The 23,222-nt window shown below is 46.5% G+C and overlaps 1 protein-coding gene across 1 annotated transcript in view; it reads left to right on the forward strand.

Moving 5' to 3' along the window:
* Positions 1–20,645: 20,645 nt before the first annotated feature.
* clybl (citramalyl-CoA lyase) overlaps positions 20,646–23,222 on the forward strand; it is a 139,078-nt gene continuing 136,501 nt past the window's right edge. Inside the window, exon 1 of the mRNA XM_033023087.1 lies at positions 20,646–20,709. Within this exon, the coding sequence (XP_032878978.1) occupies positions 20,666–20,709 (44 nt within the window). The 5' untranslated portion in view covers positions 20,646–20,665. The remainder of the gene's footprint in view (positions 20,710–23,222) is intronic.

A 23,222-nucleotide genomic window follows, 5' to 3' on the forward strand; every position in this document is an offset into this window, starting at 1 on the left:
GTCCTGTGCAGAGCAGTTGGTGTATCAAGCTGTAATGCCTCCGGATAGAATGATTTCTGTGCTGCCTCTGTATTGATACAGACTGGGGTGTGTACTCTACCCTGCTTCCTGATGTCGTTTACTAGTTCCTTTGTTATTATGACATTGAGGGAGAAGTGAATGGACAATGTCACTCACTCCTAACAGCCGGATGTCAGATCAGTCTTCCTGAGAGTGAAACCACAGCATGGAGTCTTCAGCCGTGTAGCAGGAGTATTTGAGGTAATCTTTAACCTCCCCCTACTCCAAACTGAGATCCCTACCTCTGTTAGGAAAACCACGCACAAGCATTGCCAAAGAAAACCAAGGTGATGTGCCTTAATGACTATCATCCACTCTCTCTGACAACCAAAACCATGAAGTGCTTCAAGAGGCTGGTCGTGGCACACATCAACTCCAGCCTCCCTGACAGCCTTCATTCACTGCAAAAGGTTCACAACAGACGCCACCCCCCAGATCAAGTTTAGTTTAGTTTATTATTGTCACGCTAGCAAGGTATGATAAGTTTTTTTTGTTGCCTGCTATCCATTTAACAAAAAGACTACATATACTATAAAGACTATACAATCAAGCTGTTTAAGATTCAAGATCAGTGATAGGTCCCACAACAGCGGTGTCGTCAGCGAACTTGATGATCGAGTTCGCACTATGACCAGCTACGCAGTCATGAGTATAGAGTGAGTACAGCAGGGGGCTGAGCACGCAGCCTTGAGAAGCTCCCGTGCTGATTGTTATCGAGGCTGACACATTTCCACCAATACGAACAGTCTGGTCTGTTGATGAGGATTGACACCTGGAAGTATGATGTTGTGGCGATCAGTGAAACATGGTTGCAGGAGGGCTGTGATTGGAAACTAAATATTCCAGGATTTCGTTGCTTCAGGTGTGATAGAATTGGAGGGGCAGGAGGTGGAGGTGTTGCATTGCTTGTCAGGGAAGATATTACAGCAGTGCTTTGGCAGGATAGATTAGAGGGCTCGTGTAGGGAGGCTATTTGGGTGGAACTGAGAAATGGGAAAGGGGTAGCAACACTTATAGGGGTGTATTATAGACCGCCAAATGGGGAGCGAGAATTGGAAGAGCAAATATGTAAGGAGATCGCAGATATTAGTAGTAAGCACAAGGTAGTGATTGTGGGAGATTTCAATTTTCCACACATAGACTGGGAAACACATTCTGTAAATGGGCTGGATGGTTTGGAGTTTGTAAAATGTGTGCAGGATAGTTTTTTGCAGCAATACATAGAGGTACCTACTAGAGAAGGGGCGGTGCTGGACCTCCTGTTAGGAAATGAGACAGGTCAGGTGGCAGAGGTATGCGTTGGGGAACAGTTCGGGTCCAGTGATCACTATACCATTAGTTTCAATATAATTATGGAGAGGGTCAGAACTGGACCTAGGGTTGAGATTTTTGATTGGAGAAAGGCTAACTTTGAGGAGATGCGAAAGGATTTAAAAGGAGTGAATTGGGACATTTTGTTTTATGGGAAAGATGTGGAAGAGAAATGGAGGACATATGACATTTAAAGGTGAAATTTTAAGAGTACAGAATCTTTATGTCCCTGTTCGGTTGAAAGGAGATAGTAAAAATTGGAAGGAGCCATGGTTTTCAAGGGAAATTGGACACTTGGTTTGGAAAAAAAGAGAGATCTACAATAATTATAGGCAGCATGGAGTAAATGATGTGCTTGAGGAGTATAAAGAATGCCAAAAGAATCTTAAGAAAGAAATTAGAAAAGCTAAAAGAAGATATGAGGTTGCTTTGGCAAGTAAGGTGAAAGTAAATCCAAAGAGTTTCTACAGCTATATTAATAGCAAAAGGAAATTGAGGGATAAAATTGGTCCATTACAGAGTCAGAGTGGACAGCTATCTGCAGAGCCAAAAGAGATGGGGGAGATATTGAACAATTTATTTTCTTCGGTATTCACCAAGGAGAAGGATATTGAATTATGCGAGGTAAGGGAAACAAGTAGAGTAGCTATGGAAACTATGAGATTCAAAGAAGAGGAAGTACTGACACTTGAAAAATATAAAAGTGGATAAGTCTCCAGGTCCGGACAGAGTATTCCCTAGGACATTGAGGGAAGTTAGTGTAGAAATAGCAGGGGCTATGACAGAAATATTTCAAATGTCATTAGAAACGGGAATAGTGCCGGAGGATTGGCGTACTGCACATGTTGTTCCATTGTTTAAAAAGGGTTCTACTAGTAAACCTAGCAATTATAGACCTGTTAGTTTGACGTCAGTGGTGGGAAAATGAACGGAAAGGATACTTAGAGATAATATATATAAGCATCTGGATAAACAGGGTCTGATTAGGAACAGTCAACATGGATTTGTGCCTGGAAGGTCATGTTTGACTAATCTTCTTGAATTTTTTGAAGAGGTTAATCGGGAAATTGATGAGGGTAAAGCAGTGGATGTTGTATATATGGACTTCAGTAAGGCCTTTGACAAGGTTCCTCATGGAAGGTTTGTTAAGAAGGTTCAATTGTTGGGTATTAATGGTGGAGTAGCAAGATGGATTCAACAGTAGCTGAATGGGAGATGCCAGAGAGTAATGGTGGATGACTGTCAGGTTGGAGGCCGGTGACTAGTGGGGTGCCACAGGGATCTGTGTTGGGTCCACTGTTGTTTGTCTTGTACATCAATGATCTGGATGGTGGTGTGGTAAATTGGATTAGTAAGTATGCAGATGATACTAAGATAGGTGGTGGTGTGGATAATGAAGTAGATTTTCAAAGTCTACAGAGAGATTTATGCCAGTTGGAAGAGTGGGTTGAAAGGTGGCAGATGGAGTTTAATGCTGATAAGTGTGAGGTGCTACATCTTGGCAGGACAAATCAAAATAGGACGTACATGGTAAATGGTAGGGAATTGAGGAATGCAGTTGAACAGAGGGATCTAGGAATAACTGCACAGTTCCCTGAAGGTGGAATCTCATGTAGATAGGGTGGTAAAGAAAGCTTTTGGTGTGCTGGCCTTTATAAATCAGAGCATTGTATAGAAGTTGTGATGTAATGTTAAAACTGTACAAGGCATTGGTGAGGCCAATTATGGAGTATGGTGTACAATTTTGGTCGCCTAATTATAGGAAGGATGTCAACAAAATAGAGAGAGTACAGAGGAGATTTACTAAAATGTTGCCTGGGTTTCAGCAACTAAGTTACAGAGAAAGGTTGAACAAGTTAGGTCTTTATTCTTTGGAGCGCAGAAGGTTAAGGGGGGACTTGATAGAGGTCTTTAAAATTATGAGAGGGATAGACAGAGTTGACGTGGATAAGCTTTTCCCACTGAGAGTAGGGAAGATTCAAACAAGGGGACATGACTTGAGAATTAAGGGACAGAAGTTTAGGGGTAACATGAGGGGGAACTTCTTTACTCAGAGAGTGGTAGCTGTGTGGAATGAGCTTCCAGTGAAGGTGGTGGAGGCAGGTTCGATTTTATCATTTAAAAATAAATTAGATAGTTATATGGACGGGAAAGGAATGGAGGGTTATGGTCTGAGTGCAGGTAGATGGGACTAGGGGAGAATACGTGTTCGGCACGGACTAGAAGGCCGAGATGGCCTGTTTCCGTGCTGTAATTGTTATATGGTTATATGTCGAGGATCCAATTGCAGAGGGATGCGCAGAGACCCAGATCTGAGAGCTTGGTAACCAGCTTGGAGGGAATGATTGTATTAAATGCCGAGGTGTAATCAATGAATAACAGCCTGACATATGAGTTTTTGTTGGCCAAGTGATCCAGAGCGGAGTGGCGAGCCAGCGAGATCCAGCATCCACCGTTGATCTGTTGGCGGTAGGCAAACTGCAGTGGGTCCAGGTTTTTGTCGAGGTAGGAGTTGATTTGCGCCATGATCAACCTCACAAAGCACTTCATCACCATCGACCTTAGTGCCACTGGTCGATAGTCGTTGAGGCACGTCACCTTACTCTTCTTGGGCACTGGAATAATTGATGCCCTTTTAAAGCAGGTGGGAACCTCAGACCTCAGAAGTGAGAGATTGAAAATGTCTGTAAAGACTCCAGCCAGTTGGTCCGCACAGGTTTTTAGCACATGACCGGGTATACCATCAGGTCCAGGTGCTTTTTCGAGGGTTCACCCCTCTGAAGGATGTTTTGATGTTGGCCTCTGTGACTGAGACTGAAATACCATCACAGCGAACAGGGGCTCGAGAAGGCACATCAGTGTTCACCCTACCAAAGCGTGCGTAAAACGCATTGAGCTCGTCAGGGAGTTATGTTTTGCCGACATTCGAGCTGCCTCCTTATTTCGCCTTGTAGGAGGTGATTGCATTCAGGCCCCGCCACAGCTGCCGAACATCTGCCTCATCCTCCAGCTTGGAGCAGAAGTCCCTTTTGGCCTTTTTGATGGCCTTACCAGGTTGTATATGGACTTCATGTAGACCACTGTATCATCAGACATGAATGCCTGGTGTCTGGACTTCAGAAGAGTGCGGATCTCAGAGTTCATCCAAGGCTTCTGATTGGGAAACACTTGGAAGATCTTTGTAGGGATGCAGTCCTCCACACATTTCTTTATGAAGTCTGTAACGACTGTGGCATATTCATTCAGGTCCGTTGTCGAGTCCTTGAACATTGCCCAGTCGACAGACTCTAAACAGTCCTGGAGTTGTTTCTCTGCCCGCCCGACCAGCTCTGTGCTGTCCTCACCTCTGGGGGTGTGCTCTTCAATTGCTGCCTGTAGGCAGGAAGAAGCAGCACTGTGGTATGGTCGGATTTACCGAAGTGAGGGCGAGGGATAGAACGATAGGCATTCTTGATGGTGGTGTAGCAGCGGTCGAGGGTGTTGGTCCTCTGGTGCAGCAGGAGACATGTTGGTGGAAGTTAGGGAGTGATTTCTTTAGGTTTGCTTTGGTGATGTCCCCAGCAATGGTGGTAAATGCCTCGGGGTAAGACGTCTGGTGTGTGTTGACCACGGCGTGCAGCTCCTCCAGTGCCAGACGGACGTCTGCCTGGGGTGGAATGTAGACCGCGGCCAGGATGATGGAGGTGAATTCCCTTGGGAGGTAGAAGGGACGGCACTTCACCGCCAGATGTTCGAGGTGTGGAGAGCAGGAGTTGGACAGGACTGCCACGTCTGAACACCACGCAGAGTTGACCATGAGGCAGACGCCCCCTCCTCTCCCTTTCCCAGATGCCTGCGCATGGTCCATATGGTGGATGGAGAAACCTTCAGGCTGGACCGCTGAGTCTGGGGAGCTGGGGGTGAGCCATGTCTCTGTGAAACAGAACACAGAGCATTCCCTCAGCTCCCTTTGATAAAGCAGCCTTGCCCTTAAGTCCTCCACTTTATTTCCTAGTGACTGTACGTTGGCCAATAGGATAGTAGGAAGTTTACAGTGCACAGATGCAGGATAAAAGGAATAAGGTATAGTGCAATATAAAGTCCAGTAAAGTCTGATTAAAGATAGTCTGAAGATCTCCACTGACGTAGATGGTAGCTCAGGACCTCTCTCTAGTTGATGATAGGATGGTTCAGTTGCCTGATAACAGCTGGGAAAAACTGTTTCTGAATCTGGAGGTGTGTGTTTTCACACTTCTGAAGCTCTTACCTGGGGTGAAGGGGAGAAGAGGGAGTGACCGGGGTGAGACTCGTCCTTGATTATGCTGGTGGCCTTGCCGAGGCAGTGTGACTCTCCCCATTATTGAGCAGTTGATCACATTCAGCCAGTTCCAAAGGCAGTCCATGCCTGAAAAAAGCTCTGAGAATAGCTAAGGACAAACTGCACCCCCTCCACACATACCTGGATCTCCTGCCATACCGTAGCATCAAAGCCCGGACAACCAGACTGCTAAACAGCTTCCTGCCACAGGCTGTGAGGCTGCTAAACAGTCACTCTGTACTCACGGTCACCTGATTCTGCGGCTTTGCACGGACATTTTAATAACTCTGGCACTGGCCACTCAAATCAGCTGCCTGGACATTTTAATGATTGTTTTTACTGTATTTTAATGTTGCTGTTTTACCTGCTTTTAACTATATATACTGTTTCATCAGGGACTGGATTGTTTTTTACTGTTATTATGTATGAAATGTTTTAAGTTTCATGTGCGATGCTCCGGTATTCCCTGGGAAACGTCTTCTCATTTTGCACTGTACAATTGTTGCTTTGCAAGATGACAATAAAGGTTGATTGATTGATTGATTGATTGATTGATTGATTGATTGATTGGTCATTTGCATGCCCAACACCAGACTCCCAAATCTGCCGCTCCAACCATTAGCTTACCAAGTGATTCCTTGAGATTCCCCGGAAAGAAGAACGTCCAGGAAGGAATGATGTACCGTGAGTCGTTATACCAGTAAAATGTGGACACACAGTAGAAAAGAGTGCACATCACCTCCAACACCTGCCAGCCCCATTCCCATTATGGCATGGTCTGTGTAGTTTATTGTCACGTGTACCAAGGTGCTGTGAAAAGCTTTTGTTGCATGCTAAACAGTTAGCGGCAAGATAATACATAATTACAATCGAGCCATCCACAGTGTGCTGAAATGTGATAAAGGCAATAATATGAATAACAATTGGTCCCAGTAAAGTCAAGTCGTCAAATTTATTTGATCAAAGTCTGATCAAAGACAGTCCGAGGGTGTCCAATGAGGTAGAGAGTAGTTAGGACTGCTCTCTAGTTATTGGCAGGATAGTTGTTACCTGATATTTTCTGCCGCCCGTATTGGACTCTTCAGCCACCTCAGAACCCATGCAATGAAAATGGAGACATATCATTCTTGACACTGCTAAGGAAGTAGTAATTGTGCATAAGCGCAAATCATACAGTGGTACTTCTGCTCATTTTGAAGTTTTTGTAATATTCAGATGCTGGAAATACTTAAGGGCCTGTCCCACTTTCACAAGTTATTCAAAATTTCTCCCGAGTTTTCCCCTTGATTCAAACTCGCAGAATGTTCGTAACGAGTCCGTAGGAGGTTGTAGGAGTTCGTAGATATATCGTAGCGGCCCATTATGCTAGCCGTAGGTACTGGTGGCATCAGGTAAGTCGGGACGTTTTTTCCAGCCTGATAAAAAATGTCCACAAGTAAAAAAAGTGGTCGGGATGAAAGAAATTGCAACTTTTTACTCGTAAGGAGGGAATCGAAATAGTTGTGGGAATTCGTAGACGTACTCGTAGGAGTTCATAGGAGTTTGTGGACATAGTCGTGGAAGGGCATAGGAGTTCGTAGATTACCATGATCTTGATTTATTTTTTTAGGTCCTTTAAACTCGGCTGAGGTTTTGAATTAAGTCGTGAAAGTGGGACAGGCCCTTAAGGCTGTGGAGAGGCACTATTGCTGACATTTCATAACCCCGGTTTTGATATAAATTGCAAAACTCATCAACCTGGAACATTGTTTCAGTCTCACTGCTGCTGCCCGACGGACTGATCTTTGCCAGTAGGTACACAAAATTGCTGGAGAAACTCAGCGGGTGCAGCAGCATCTATGGAGCGAAGGAAATAGGCGACGTTTTGGGCCGAAACACTTTGCCAGTATTCTGTCTTTATTTCTGTTTAATTAATATCACTGTTTACAGAGATTCAAATAAATAAAATCTTCTAGTTTTATACTTCCATCTGATTTTAATGTTTTCTTAGACAATGCATTAAAAAAGAAAGTAAGATTTAGTTCTTGTGAACATTGTCCACATTTTGCTGCTTGTCACATTTAACCTATGAAAGCCATTTGTGATTTTAAATAATCATATCCAAATCTCCTCACTCCTTCTTTCCCCTGCTCTCAGGAGAATGATCCTAGATTTTCCATTGTCTCCATATCACTGAAAGTTTTGATCCCTGAAGGGCTGGAGAGATTTCATGATAAAAGGGATGAGGCTGCAAGTGAAAGGAAAATATGTGTCCAGTTGAGATGATGATGGAATTAGCAAAATCATTAGCATCTTCTGCTCTGCAGAAAAATTGAGGCATTGGTTATGATATGAAATTACTGAGCCCCCTAAGTCCAGAAGGTTGTAAAATGCCTAATCAAAAAATCATCTGCTGTTCCTTGAGCTCACTGTGGGCTTTGCTGGATCAATGTGAAAAGCCAAGCTCAGTGTGGCACAAGGAATTAGTAACAAAGTACCAGTTAATAATTTTGTGTCAGCCAAGGAGACGGCTTTAGGTGCGACAGATGTGTGACTGGGTTGTTTGGGATGTAGTGCTGGTCCAGTCCTGCGTGCACAGGTCCAGTCTCATTAAACAATGAATTATCCTGCTAATAATGTCAGTATACTAAGAAATGTCGGTGGGGGGACTGGTCTGGAGGCGGGCAAGCTTGTGTCCAGATAAGTGAGGAAGCTTTTGTTGAGGGTGTGGATCTGGCGTCAAATGAAGTAGAGTTGTGGTCCATTGCAGGTGTGTGTGTGTCTGTCTGTGTCTGTGTCTGTGTCTGTGCGAAGGCCCAGAGCTGTGGGAGAGCCAGGGCGAGTTGGTGCCGGGTCGGCACCTCTGTAAACATACATGATTGCCGTCTTTTTCTTTACATGCTTGGTAATTATATTTCATGATAATTAGTGAGTGCAACCGTGCAATCTTTTGTCATATTATTAAATTAAGTTTATATGTTTCATTGTACTAATACACTGGGTTGTAGAGATAGGCCATAATCTTGGTTGACCCTTTTGGGAGACTAGCTTTCCCCCCCCCCCCCCGAGCAGAAGCTGAAATGATGCCCCTGTTTGACAGCTCCGGCACCTAAAAAATTATCAGTGCAACACTGCTTACTATTAGCTAAGGTCAGCTGACAGTGTCTGAGCTAACAATAATAGAGTCACTGAGATAGAGTCATAGAGTGATACAGCATGGAAACAGGCCCTTCGTCCCACACCGGCCCACATGTCCCAATACAATAGTCCCACCTGCCCACATTTGGTTCATATCCCTCCAAACCTGGCCTATCCATGTACCTGTCTAACTGTTTTTTAAATGTTGGGATAGTCCCAGCCTCAACTGCCTCCTTTGGCAGCTTGTTCCATACACCCACCAACCTTTGTGTGAAGAAATCATCCCTCAGATTCCTATTAAATCTTTTCTCCTTCACCTTAAACCTATGTCCTCTGGCCCTCGATTCACCTACTCTGGGCAAAAGACTCTACCCGATCTGTTCCTCTCATGATTTTATACACCTCTATAAGATCACGCCTCATCTTCCTGCACTCCAAGGAATAGAGTCCCAGCCAACTCAACCTTTCCCTATAGCTCAGACCCTCTAGTCCTGGCAACATTCTCTGTACCCTTTCTTCTCTGTACCTTTTCCAACTTGACAACATCTTTCCTATAACATGGTGCCCAGAATCATGACATTGCTTCCTCCATGTCTTGGAATAACATTGTACATTATGAAGCCTTAATATCAGAAGCCCTTGAGAACTGAAGGTAGAAGATCTGCAAAATGGCCATCCAATTTGATTTTCCAAGTGTGCGAACAGACTTTGTGAACAGCAAAATCTGCAGACTCTTTTTAAGGAAGTGTAAGCGATGAGATAAAGGAACAGATCCATTTTGAGATGTCTAACCAGGGGAGGACCTTCACAGTAAATGTACCAATTCTGGAGAATGTTGTAGAGCAGTAGTATCCAGGAATGCAGGTACCTGTACATGTTTCCTTGAAAGTGGCGTCACAGGTAGATAAAGTTGTCGAGGCTTTGGGCACATTGCTGGGCCGAAGGGTTTGTTTCCATGCTGTACGACTATGTTTCATCTCCTCCACTGGGATTTGGTGGCAGGTGGAAAAGGTATGGAGTCAGCCTCAGCTTGAATTGACGCATCTTGGAAAGAATGATTATTAAAAGTATCAATCTGAGGAGAGCTGGATTGAATGATTTAAAAATGTAGAGCAGCTCCAACTCAGGTAATGCAATTGAGTGACGCCAGTGTGATTCCCACAGGGATAACTAAGGTTCTGAGGTCATGAGCAATCCAAGTCAGAAAGCATCCTGAATGTGAAATGTCAAAGACAAATGTAGAGAAAGATTTGACTGCAGCCTCCCAGAAACAAATGCTACTTGCCACTTTATCAGTTCATGCCTGAATGTTGAAGAGTTATAAGTGGAAATGGAACATTGTCTAAACACCTTACTACTGAGTAAGCAGACCACATCGGGAGCACCAAATACAGTAGATGAGGTTAGAGGAGATGCATGTGAACCTCTGTCTCACCTAGAAGGGCTGCTGGGGTCACTGGATGGATGTGAGGGCTGTTGCAGTGGTAAGTACCCGAGCAGGGGGCGGTTTGGGTGGGAAGAGATGAGTGAACTCGTTGGGTGTGGTCTCTGCGGAAAGGGGTGGGGTTGAGATGATGTGACTGTTAGTGGGATCACATTGAAGATGGCAGAAATGTGGGAGAATGATGTGTTGGATGCAGAGACTGGTGGGCTTAAAGGTTAGAAGCAGGATAACTCTATCTGTTCCATCCAGGAGCAAAAGAAGAACAATGGGATACAGAGGAGATGTAGGAGAGAGATTCATCTACAACAGGAAACCACACTAACTAAAGAAAGTGGACATCTTAGAATGGAGAGCCTCGATCATGGTCTTGGATGCAGCAGAGAGTAGTGAATGACATTTTTGCAAGACGGAGGGTGGGAGGAGGTGTGATCAGATCACCGATAAAGCAGGTAAAAGTGGTTGTGCCTCAGAGACTACTCTGAGCACCTTATGGACTGATGTTCTATGGAAGGGATGATTTACCTCCCATAACCTTACTGTAATGGCAAATTTCCAAAATTTCCAGTGTCCTCTTGGCTAGTTGCCATTACACACAGGTAAGTAGGAGTGGTCTTACACAGACCTAATAGAACAGATCTTCCAGTCGTTATTTCCAGTTTAATTTGTTGTTTATTGAAGTAGTTCCACAAACAAAGAGATGAACGTACCAGGGCGTTCCTTATTCTGCATGCAAGTTGTAGCTGGCTGCTCTGTCCCTGGTGCCCTCCCTCCCTGTGCCTGCCACTTCCTGTACCCTCTGCCCTTATATATACACCACCCTGTGCATCTAATGACTGCCCCCAAGTGTCCAAAATTATACTGCAAGATATATCTAGACTAAATAACATAATATGCCAACAGGAGCTAGCCTACACATAAATGGCTCCTACACTTACCATCTATCTTGGTGAGTGGTATGACTCCGAAGAATATGACGCTCGATGCCTTATGGCTTTGGTATTGTCAGGGCTGCCCACTGTCACACTGTAAGCAGCTATCAACTTCAAATGTACAGAAAACTTGTTATAATAATAATAATAACAATAAATTTTATTTATGGGCGCCTTTCAAGAGTCTCAAGGACACCTTACAAAAATTGAGCATGTAGAGGAAAAACATGTAAGGGGAATGAAATAAATAGTAGAGACATGACTAGTACACAAAGTAAAGAAAGAATTCAATACAAAACACAGTATGAGGCAATTAATGCACAGATGAAAAGGGACGGGGACGTGGGGCTAAGGATAGGCAGAGGTGAAGAGATGGGTCTTGAGGCGGGACTGGAAGATTGTGAGGGACACGGAATTGCGGATCAGTTGGGGGAGGGAGTTCCAGAGCCTGGGAGCTGCCCTGGAGAAGGCTCTGTCCCCAAAACTGCGGAGGTTGGACTTGTGGATGGAGAGGGGACCGGCTGATGTGGACCTGAGGGACCGTGAGGGTTGGTAAGGGGAGAGGAGGTCAATGAGATATGGGGGGGGCCAGATGGTGGAGGGCTTTGTAGGTGAGGATCAGGATTTTGTAGGTGATCCGGTGGGAGATGGGAAGCCAGTGAAGTTGTTTGAGGACTGGAGTGATGTGATGCCAGGATTTGGTATGGGTGATGAGTCGGGCGGCTGCGTTCTGGACCAGTTGGAGTCGGTTGATGTAGGTGGAGCTGATGCCAAGGAGAAGTGAGTTGCAATAGTCCAGTCGGGAGGAGATGAAGGCATGGATGAGTCTTTCAGCGGCGGGCGGTGTGAGAGAGGGTCTGAGTTTGGCGATGTTGCGGAGATGAAAGAAGGAGGTTTTAATGACATGGCGGATGTGAGGCTCAAGGGAGAGGGTGGAATCAAAGATCACGCCAAGGTTGCGGGCCTGGGGAGATGGGGAGACAGTGGTGCCGTCGATGGTGAGAGTGGGGTTATTGATTTTGCTGAGTGTGGCTTTGGAGCCTATGAGGAGGAATTCTGTCTTATCGCTGTTTAGTTTGAGGAAATTATGTTGCATCCAGGTTTTTATAGCTGACAAACAGGAGTTGATATGGGAGAGGGGGGGGGGGGGTTGTGGGGGGATTTGGTGCCAAGGTAAATCTGGGTGTCATCAGCGTAACAGTGGAAGTCCAGATTGAAGTGGCGGAGTATCTGACCAAGGGGGAGGATGTAGATGATGAAGAGGAGGGGGCCGAGTACGGAGCCTTGGGGAACGCCTTGAGTGACTGCGGCTGTAGCAGAGGTGTGGTTGTGGAGAGAGATGAAGTGGGATCTGTTGGAAAGGTAGGAACGGAGCCAGCTGAGTGCAGAGCCTTCAATGCCGAGGTCTTTGAGTCTGGTGAGCAGGATGTTATGGTTCACTGTATCGAAGGCTGCGCTCAGGTCGAGGAGGATGAGGATGTTGAGGGAACCAGTGTCAGCAGAGGTGAGGAGGTCGTTGAGGACTTTGAGGAGAGCAGTTTCTGTGCTATGGAGGGGGCGAAAGCCAGATTGGAGGGGTTCAAGTAGGTTATACGCAAGGAGGTGGGAATGAAGTTGCGACGTAACGATACGCTCCAGGGTTTTTGAAAGAAAGGGGAGGTTTGAGATTGGGCGGTAGTTAATGAGAGAGGAGGGATCAAGACCAGGTTTCTTTAAGATTGGTGTAACGGCAGCAGTTTTGAAAGCGGAGGGGACAATTCCTTGGGACAATGAGGAGTTGAAGATATTAGTGAGGTACGGGCAGAGAACGGGGAGGCAGGACTTCAACAGGGGAGTGGGGAGAGGGTCGAGGGAGCAGGTAGTGGGTTTGGAAGAGCTGATGAGTTTGGAGATTTCAATAGGGGTGACCAGGTCAAACTGGGAGAGGAAGCAGTGTGGAGGAGGGGTAAGGAGGTCAGTGGAGATGTTGAAAGGAGGGGCCTTGGTAGGTGGTGGAGTAGATGCTGGGGAGTCGGGTACAGGGGATAAAGATTGATAGATGGTGCTGATTTTATCAGCGAAAAAGTGGAGGAATGAGTTGCAGACTGAGTAGAGGTAGGGAGAGTGTTGGCTCGAGGCTTGAGGAGGTTGCCCACTGTGGAGAAGAGGGTTCTGTGGTTTAGGCAGGGATCGGTGAATATGGAGGAGAGGTAGGCAGATTTTGCAGCAATGAGAGCATCTTTGTAGTCAGTGAGGTGGAGTTTGTAAGCTTCAAGGTGGACTGTGAGAGATGATTTATTTATAAGTCGTTCAAGTTCGAGTTATGTAATTGGGAAGATTGTTCATCTTGTAATCATAGGGAAAAATCAGAAAAGGTATTACAGACATCCTATTGTTTTATGGTAGACAAAAATGCTGGAGAAACTCAGCGGGAGAGGGAGCATCTATGGAGCAAAGGAAATAGGCAACGTTTCAGGCCGAAACGTTGCCTATTTCCTTCGCTCCATAGATGCTGCCTCACCCGCTGAGTTTCTCCAGCATGTTTGTCTACCTTCGATTTTCCAGCACCTGCAGTTCCTTCTTAAACATTTTGTCTACTCCTATGGTTTTATGCTCATTATACACTGATGGTAATGGTATATGTTTATCAGACCCTCAACAATTTCCAACTAAGGCTAAACCAATGTATATTAGGCACTTTCAGGCAGTCAATGTATATTGTGTTTTAGCTGGACAGGTTTTGATCTGAGGTATAGCTTCTGTAGCATTTGCAATTTGAAATGTTTCCATGACAACTACTCCTGATAATCTACGTTGTGGCTGCGGTCACACTTAAATTCCCTGCAGGATGAGAAATCTCTTTCAAAGGGTGCCTGTCTACCTTGGTATTTTGTCACATGTAATTATTAACCCTGTTTTAGAGCCTCAGTTACTCAGAGTAATGGATGAAGCCATGCCGTGAGTGATCCATAGATAATTACCAGTCACAGGCACATTTCACTACAGTCAAGTAAATTTTGAATAATTAGAAATTTTGTAATCCAAGACCACTCAGGACTTTTAGAAACTGTAATTAGTCTAACTGTAATTGTTGGAATAAAATGCACGCAACAATTTTGGTTCAACTGTCTGTCGCAACAACAATTTGCATTTATATAGAATTTTTAATGTAGTGAAACCTGCCAATGTGCACCACTAGAGCATTATTAAACAAAGTGTAACTGAGTTTCTCATATATAAATAAGACTAAAAGCTTTACTATGGTGGGTTTTAAGGAGCCTTTTCAAGTGCGCGAAGGGAGTCAGATCAGTTTACAAGAGAAATTCCAGAGCTCAAAGCCCAGACAGTTTATCGTTCAGCAACAATGGCAGGGTGATGAAAATTGGTTGTCTGGGAGTCCAGGTTTGGAGCGGCTTGTGTTGGTTGTAGAACTGGACTTCAATTTGCCATTCCATTCCCGCTCTGCCCTCTCTGCAGACTGCCTCCAGCAATGTTCCACCAAAGCTCAAGAAAGTGAACCTCATCGTCAAATTTAACAAATGGCAGGAGAGCAGCGGAATAGTTAAAATTGTCGGTAATGAAGGCAAGAGGATTTCACCAGTCAGTGAGCTGATTCACACATATTTTCTTTGCAAAGCAACGCCACAAGAATGAAGAAACAAAACTCTCCCATTTTTGTACAGAGCGATGTTGGGGTCCAAATCCATAACTGCCTGAAAGGGGCAGCATAAGTAGATAGAGTGGTAAAGAATGTCTTTGGTATACTTGCCTTCATTAGTTGAGGCATTGGCTTCAGGAAGTCAGGACTTTGATTAGGCCACATTTGGGGTATTGCATGCAGTTTTCTGGTCTCCCCATCACAGAAAGGATGAGAAATCTTTGGAAAGAGTGCAGAGGAGGTTACCCGAGCCTGGATTAACTACAAGGAGAGGTTGAATAGGCTTGGATTGATTTCTCTGGAATGCTGGAGATTGAGGGGAGACCTGATAGAATTAGAGGTATAGACAGTTTAGAAAGTCAGAACCTATCTCCCAGGATTGAAATATCAAATACTAGAGAGTATAGCTGTAAAGTTTAAAGATATGTGCAGTACAAGCTTTTTACACAGAGGGCGGTGAGTACCTGGAACTTGCTGGTGGTTGAGGTAGATATGATGGTGGGATTTATGAGATTTTAGATGTGCATATGGATATGCAGGGATTGGAGGGATATGGATTATAAGCAGGTAGACACAAAAAGCTGGAGTAACTCAGTGGGACAGGCAGCATCTCTGGAGAGAAGGAATGGGTGACGTTTGGGGTCAAGAAGGGTCTCGACCCGAAACGTCACCCATTCCTTCTCTCCAGAGATGCTGCCTGTCCTGCTGAGTTACTCCAGCATTTTGTGTCTATCTTCGATTGAAACCAGCATCTGCAGTTCTTTCAAACTGGATTATATGCAGGCAGATATGAATTGGAGGTACACAAAAAAGCTGGAGAAACTCAGCGGGTGCAGCAGCATCTATGGAGCGAAGGTAATAGGTAACGTTTCGGGCCGAAACCCTTCTTCATACTTCGCTCCTTAGATGCTGCTGCACCCGCTGAGTTTCTCCAGCATTTTTGTGTACCTTCGATTTTCCAGCATCTGCAGTTCCTTCTTGAACAGATAAGAATTGGCCTTGGTCTTTGGTACAAACATTATGGACTGAAGGGCCTGTACTCTTCTGTTCCATGTTCTATTTACATTTCTTTATTAAAAACAGGAAATGCTGGAAGTCAGGCATCACCTGAGGATAGATAAACACTGTTAATGTTCCAGCTGTTGATTTTTCATCAGAACTTGAATAGAAAGATAAGTTAAAGATAAAGTGGGATGAGCAGGGTGGAGACCAGGGGAGACTGCATGACACCACTGGATGCAGAGCATTGTCAGGAAGATGTATATCTGGAAGGAGATGAATTAAATCTGAAACCAGATGAGGAAACGCCTTCCCCATCCCTTCGAAGCAGAAACCACCTCCCTCTACATCATTCATTCTCTCCTGGCCTCCTGTCTGTTCTCTCAGCTTCCTCCTTCCCCCACCAGGGATCGCCAGTAGTCAATGTGAATCAAAGATCATAGTGTCTTTGATGTGAATATAGTAAATGGCAGAATTGGTGTACAGTAAATCTTCGTTAAAACAGACCATGGTGGGGGGGTGTCCATAACTGCTGATTTGACTGCTAAATTTTATGTAGTAGTAACAAACAACTGCAGTTGCTAGTTAACGCTCAAAAGGACACAAACCACTGCAGTAACACAGCAAGTCATAGAAACATAGAAAATAGGTGCAGGAGTAGGCCATTCGGCCCTTCGAGCCTGCACCTCCATTCAATATGATCATGGCTGATCATCCAACTCAGTATCCCGTCTCTCCATACCCCCTGATCCCTTTAGCCACAAGGGCCACATCTAACTCCCTCTTAAATATAGCCAATGAACAGGCCAGACAGCATCTCTGCAAAACATGCATGTGATCCTTCTTCAGACTTTCGGGCTGGAACTGGGCTTGGCGTCCAAGTAACCTGATGGCCCCGGCCTGTTGGCAGCCAGGGTAGAGGTCTAGGATCAGCGGAGCCTTTGCTAGAGTGCAGGGAAGGCTGGGAGGTGGTGGCAGCAGGCGTTGCTTGGGAGCGGCCGATGAAGCAGTGCGGGCCGGTGGGGGCAGCAGTAGGTCCGGCTTTGAAGTGGTGTGAGCTGGGGGTGACGCGGGCAACCAGGGCTACGAGCGGCTGGAGAGGCTGGCGAGCTGGGGATGGCATCGGCAGCTGTGGGTAGGTCTGTCCACTATAACCAAAATCTGTTATCAAGAGGTCTGTTAAAATGAGGGTTTACTGTATTCACCAGTATCCTCAGTTGTTTGTTTCTACTACACAATCCTTGTTTGTCCCCGTTGCCCTTAAACAAAGATAACATTGGCTTTTCTCCAGTCTTCTAGGATCTGTGGCTAAAGAAGATGCAAAGATTTCCATTATGGCCCCATCTACCCATATATTCCTACAGGCCCTGAACACCAATCCGCCTTAATGTTTTCAAGGGATCGCCAGGAAAGATTGAAAAAAAGATATTGAGCTATTGATGTAGCCTGACTAGTCTAAATCGCCTGCAGTTAAAAATCGAAACGCGACTATGCCTTTGCCTCCACAGATGCTGCTTATTTGACCCGCTGAGTTCTTGCAGCAGTTTGGTTATTGCTCAAAGACAGAAATGCTGTTAGAACTCAGCCAGTCAATCATCCATCTGAGATGGTGCCTGAGTTACTCCAGCACTCCAACACCCTGAGTTACTCCAGCACTTTGTGTTCACACTAGATTAAAGCATCTGGAGTCCCTTGTGTCTTCAAGCATCTGTCTAGAGCGTATTTTACAGATGTTGCTTGTCATTACTGATTCACGTACCAACACCTGTGGTTTTCCATTGCCTTGGCCATGTATCTGCAGCTAGACACAAAAGGCTGGAATAACTCAGCAGGTCAGACAGCATCTCTGGAGAAACTAAAACTTTTCAGGTCAAACCCCTTCATCGGACTGAGAGTCAGGGAGAGGGAAATGAGAGATATAGACGGTGATGCAGAGAGATGTAGAACAAATTAATGAAATATTTAAAAAAGTAATGACGATCATTTGTTAGCTGTGGGCTCGATGATAACGAGTTAAACACAGACAATGAAACTGACAAGGATGCCAGTGAAACTAGTACAACTACAAGGTTGGGAGAAGGACGGAGAGGGAAGGAATGCAAGGGTTACTTGAAGTTAGAGTTAGCAACGGAATCATCCTACCACAACCAGAAAGCAATGCTGAACTACTATACATCTTTGATGACCCTCGGACTGTCCTTGATAAGGCAAAAAGGGGCCAGGAGATAGCTCTGGCAGGTAACATTAAGGACAATCCCAAAATATTTTATAAATACCTAAGGGGTAACTAGAGAGAGAGTGGGACCTCTCAGGTATCAAAGTGGTCACCTGTGTGGAGCCACAGGAGATGGCCAAGGTTTTCAATAATTATTTCTCCTCTGTGTTTATCGAAGAGAAAGGCAGTAGAACGGAGGAACCTGGGGCAGTCAATGGAAGTGTCTTGAGAACAGTCAGTGTTAGCGTTGAAGAAGTACTGAAGGTACTGTCGTGAATGAAGGTAGACAAATCTCCAGGGCCTGATCAGATATATCCAAGGACATTGCGATAACTAGAGAGGAAATTGTGTGAGCCCTGGTGGAAATTTACGAGTCGTCCTTAAATACAGGAGAGGAGCCGGAAATGTTGTGTGTCTTTTCAAGAAGGGCTGCGGGAAAATGCTGGGAACTATAGGCCGGTGAGCTTAACATCTGTAGTTGGAAGGTTACTGGAGAGTATTCTGAGGGATCAGTTATATAGGCATTTGGATGGGCAAGGTCTGATTAGGGATAGTCGGCATGGTTTTGTACGTGGGAGGTCGTGTCTCACAAACCTGATTGATTTTTTTGAAGACATGACCAAAAAGGTCAATGAGGGCAGAGCTGTAGATGTTGTTTACATGGATTTCAGTAAAGCATTCGACAAGATTCCGCCTGCTAGGCTGCTTTGGAAGGTTAGATCGTATGGGATGCAAGGAGAGATAGCTGAATGGAAGGAAGCTGAGGGTGATGGTGGAAGGTTGCTTATCGGACTGGAGGCCTGTGACCAGTGGTGTTCCTCAAGGTTCGGTGCTGGGGCCGTTACTGTTTGTCATCTACATCAATGAATCTAGGAGTACAGGTGCATCAGGCACGTGCCATCAGGTAGGCAAGGTAGGCACTGCCTACCCTGACTAAAATTATGAAATGGCAATTATTAAATATAAACAGTAAAGGCATGGGAGAATTATGCCTATCTAAGAGATCGATCTCTTAGGTAGGCATAATTCTCTGTGCCTTTCAACCACAGCACTTGTAACACGCGAAGGTCTGTGCAGCCCACGTGCCGTCAGCGCTGCTTCAAGCCGTCAATGACAAGCGGGGCTGAAGGCAGCTGAAATTCTGCCTTTGCAGTACTGCGCATACGCATCAGCCTACTGCGCATGCGCAGCGCGAGTTTCTTGGCGGGTTTTTCAAATATGGATTGTTATTATTTTAAGAGTATCTTAGGAAACAAAGAGAGAAGAATGGAGTTTGTGTACCGATAATGTGGTAAGTACATTTCTTGGTGCTTTATGTTTTTAAACCGGGGTGGTGGTAGCTCCTTTTACAGTGTCTGGGCAGTCTGGCCCGGGGTAAAGTTGCGGGGAGGGCAGGAGCATTATGAAGGAGGGGATCGGGGTCAGTAACCCACTTGCGACGCTCCGGGCACGGGAGTGAATTAGCTCGGGTGGCTGCGAGTGGCCGCCGGTCCCCGCTCACCTCTGGCAGTGCTCTCCGTCTGAACACCTCTCACCTGCCGCTCGCCGGCTTCGCTCATGTCAGCCGCTTCCCGCAAATCCTTAAATTCCGACAGCTTTGGGAATTTAAGGATTTGCGGGAAGCGGCTGACATGGGTGGTCGGGGGGGTGGGGGTGCTGGTGCTGGTGCTGGTGCAGCGCGGTCGGTGACTCTGGGTGGGCGGAGGGACCAGACTGTCCCCAACTCTGCTGCAGCTGACGGGGACGTTGCCAGGTTTTCGTCCCCGTGTGTCCGCTGCCAGGAGCCGCGACCCCGCTCCACCGGGCCCCGTGTGTGGCCGCTGCCGACCCACAGCCCATCACAGTGCGGCCACACAGGGGGAGGCGGAGCGGCTGTGGCTGGACAGCGCTGACCCGGGGGGAAGAGTGGGGGCTGTCCCAAGGGATGCGCGCCTTCAGCTGCTTACACCTTGATGCTCGGAACAAAGATACGAGAGCATTTGGTTCAAAGCGCTCAGTCACCCTCCACAATTATTTACAGCGTAAATATTGACCATTTTGGCGGTTTTTAACAGGTAAGAAAGTACGCGTTTCGTGCGTTAACAGTGTACGCCGGAGGCTGCCATGTCCTCCAGAAGGATTGAGCTGCTCCGTGCGTCATGCCCTTTGACCCAATGACCTAACGTGCAACCCCCCCCCCCCCCCCTCTATTCCCATATCATGTATCTACACAGTGTAAATCGATTGTAATCATGTATTGTCTTTCTGCTGACTGGGTAGCATGCAACCAAAGCTTTTCACTGTACACAATAAACTGAACTGAGAAATCAATATGAAGATGGGTCTCAACCCGCAACGTCCGCCATTCGTTCTCTCCAGAGTCGCTGCTTGTCTCGCTGAGTTACACCAGCGTTTTGTGTCTGACTTCAATATTCACACCGCTGGGTTTATGTCTGCAGGTTGATTGACGGCTTGATTGACGGGTGGTTCCGGGAGAGCCGACACGCCCACCACCGCATCCAATCAGCGCTCTCGTCCGTCGCACCAATCCGCTGCGAGCTTTGGCGATGTACCAATCCCCGTCGGCCTTGCCGGTCGGGCACCAGCCAATCAGCAGCTGCGCCAGCCCGGACCAACCAGTGCGCTCCCCTGTTTGGGCCAATCAGGGAGCGGCAAGATGGCGGCGCAAATCGGCAGGCGGCTTGACCCCGAGCGGCTGCTGTAAGTTGGCGGCGCTTTCCCTAACTCAGCCCAGTTTAGCTCAGCTCAGCTTAGCTAAGGTCACCTCAGCACAGCTCATCTCAACCCAGCCTAGCTCAGCCCAGCTCACCTCAGCACAGCAAGCCCAGCTCAACTATACCCAGCACAGCTCTACTCAGCCCAGTTCAGTTCACCCCAGCCCAGCTCACTTCAGCTCAGCCCAGCTCACTTCAGCTCAGCCCACCCCAGCCCAACTCAGCTCAGCTCAACTCAGCCCAGCTCAACCTCCAACCTCATCTACTGCATCCGCTGCTCTAGATGTCAGCTCATTTACATTGGTGAGACCAAGCGTAGGTTGGGCGATCGTTTCGCCGAACACCTCTGCTCAGTCCGCAATAACCTACCTGACCTCCCGGTGGCTCAGCACTTCAACTCCCCCTCCCATTCCCAATCCGACCTCTCTGTCCTGGGTCTCCTCCATTGCCAGAGTGAGCAACAGCGGAAATTGGAGGAACAGCACCTCATATTCCGTCTGGGGTCCTTGCGTCCTTATGGCATTAACATTGAATTCTCCCAATTTGGCTAGCCCGTGCTGTCTCCTCCCCTTCCTTAACCCTCTAGCTGTCTCCTCCCACCCTCCCATCCGCCCGCCCTCGGGCTCCTCCTCCTCCCCTTTTCCTTCTTTCTTTCCCCACCCCCCATCAGTCTGAAGAAGGGTTTCGGCCTGAAACGTCGCCTATTTCCTTCGCTCCATAGATGCTGCTGCACCCGCTGAGTTTCCCCAGCAATTGTGTGTACCTTCAGCCCAGCTCAACTCAGCCCAGCCCACCTAAGCACAGTTCATCTCAACCCAGCTCATCTCAACCCAGCCTAGCTCACCCCAGCTCAGCTCAACTCACCCTAGCCCAGCCCAGCCCAGCTCAACTCAGCCCAGCTCAGCCCAGCCCAGCCCAGCTCAACTCAGCCCAGCTCAGCCCAGCCCAGTTCACCCCAGCGCACGTCAACAGCTCAGCCCAGCTCACTTCAGCCCAGCACCACTCCCCTCTGCGGTGCCTGCCCGTCCTGCCTCCCCATCTCTCATATTCCTCTTTCCCCAACCCACCCCTGACCTCCCCACCCCCTCCCCACAGTCCATGAATTTGACCAATCTGCATCTAATGTATTAGAGATAGACACAAATAGCCGGAGTAACTCAGAGGGCTAGACAGCATCTCTGGAGAGAAAGAATGGGTCTTGACCCGTAACATCATCCATTCCTTCTCTCCAGAGATGCTGCCTGTTCTGCTGACTTACTCCAGCTTTTTGTGTCTAGTATCTTTGGTTTAAGCCAGCATCTGCAGTTCCTTCCTACACACTGCATCCAATGTATTGCTTTTTCAGTACCTGGCCTAATCTGTACTCATTTGCAAAATATATTTGTTGCATATTCATTGTTATTGATCAAAACCAGGATACACGCATAGTAATGCTAATCAAATCATCCTGAACGGGTCAAACGGCATAGCTGTGCCTGAATCCTATCATTATTGAAATTTGTGCTTTGGAACTGATTTAACCTGATGCACGTGATTGTTTCTCATTGCACTTGGACCAGAGAGTGCGTCTAGTCACTACATCATCCAAGACACTGCAGCTCATGGTGTAAATCACACTTTGAAAACAGATTAGGGAAAGGGGAGATGCAACGAGACCTGGGTGTCATGGTACACCAGTCATTGAAAGTAGGCATGCAGGTGCAGCAGGCAGTGAAGAAAGCAAATGGTATGTTAGCATTCATAGCAAAAGGATTTGAGTATAAGAGCAGGGAGGTTCTACTGCAGTTGTACAGGGTCTTGGTGAGACCACACCTGGAGTATTGTGTACTGTTTTGGTCTCCTAATCTGAGGAAAGGCATTCTTGCCATAGAGGGAGTACAGAGAAGGTTCACCAGACTGATTCCTGGGATGGCAGGACTTTCATATGAAGAAAGACTGGATAGACTCGGCTTGTACACGTTAAAATTTAGTAGATTGAGAGGGGATCTTATAGAAACTTACAAAATTCTTAAGGGGTTGGACACGCTAGATGCAGGAAGATTATTCCCGATGTTGGGGAAGTCCAGAACTAGGGGTCACAGTTTAAGGATAAGAGGGAAGTCTTTTAGGACAGATGAGAAAATCATTTTTTCCACAGAGAGTGGTGAATCTGTGGAATTATCTGCCACAGAAGGTAGTTGAGGCCAGTTCATTGGCTATATTTAAGAGGGAGTTAGATGTGGCCCTTGTGGCTAAAGGGATCAGGGGATATGGAGAGAAGGCAGGGATGGGATACTGAGTTGGATGATCAGCTATGATCATATTGAATGGCGGTGCAGGCTCGAAGGGCCGAATGGCCTACTTCTGCACCTATTTTCTATGTTTCTATGTTTACCCGAGCCCCTCTAAATTCCATCACTTTCCATTTAATCAATTAGTTATTTTAAAATTCTCATTGTTTTGGAAACCTTAGCTTCCCCCTCCCTGGCAATCTTCCTTGCAAGCCTTCATACATTCGTA

The sequence above is a fragment of the Amblyraja radiata genome, chromosome 6 (assembly GCF_010909765.2).
Source record: "Amblyraja radiata isolate CabotCenter1 chromosome 6, sAmbRad1.1.pri, whole genome shotgun sequence".
Classification (NCBI taxonomy): Eukaryota; Metazoa; Chordata; class Chondrichthyes; order Rajiformes; family Rajidae; genus Amblyraja; species Amblyraja radiata.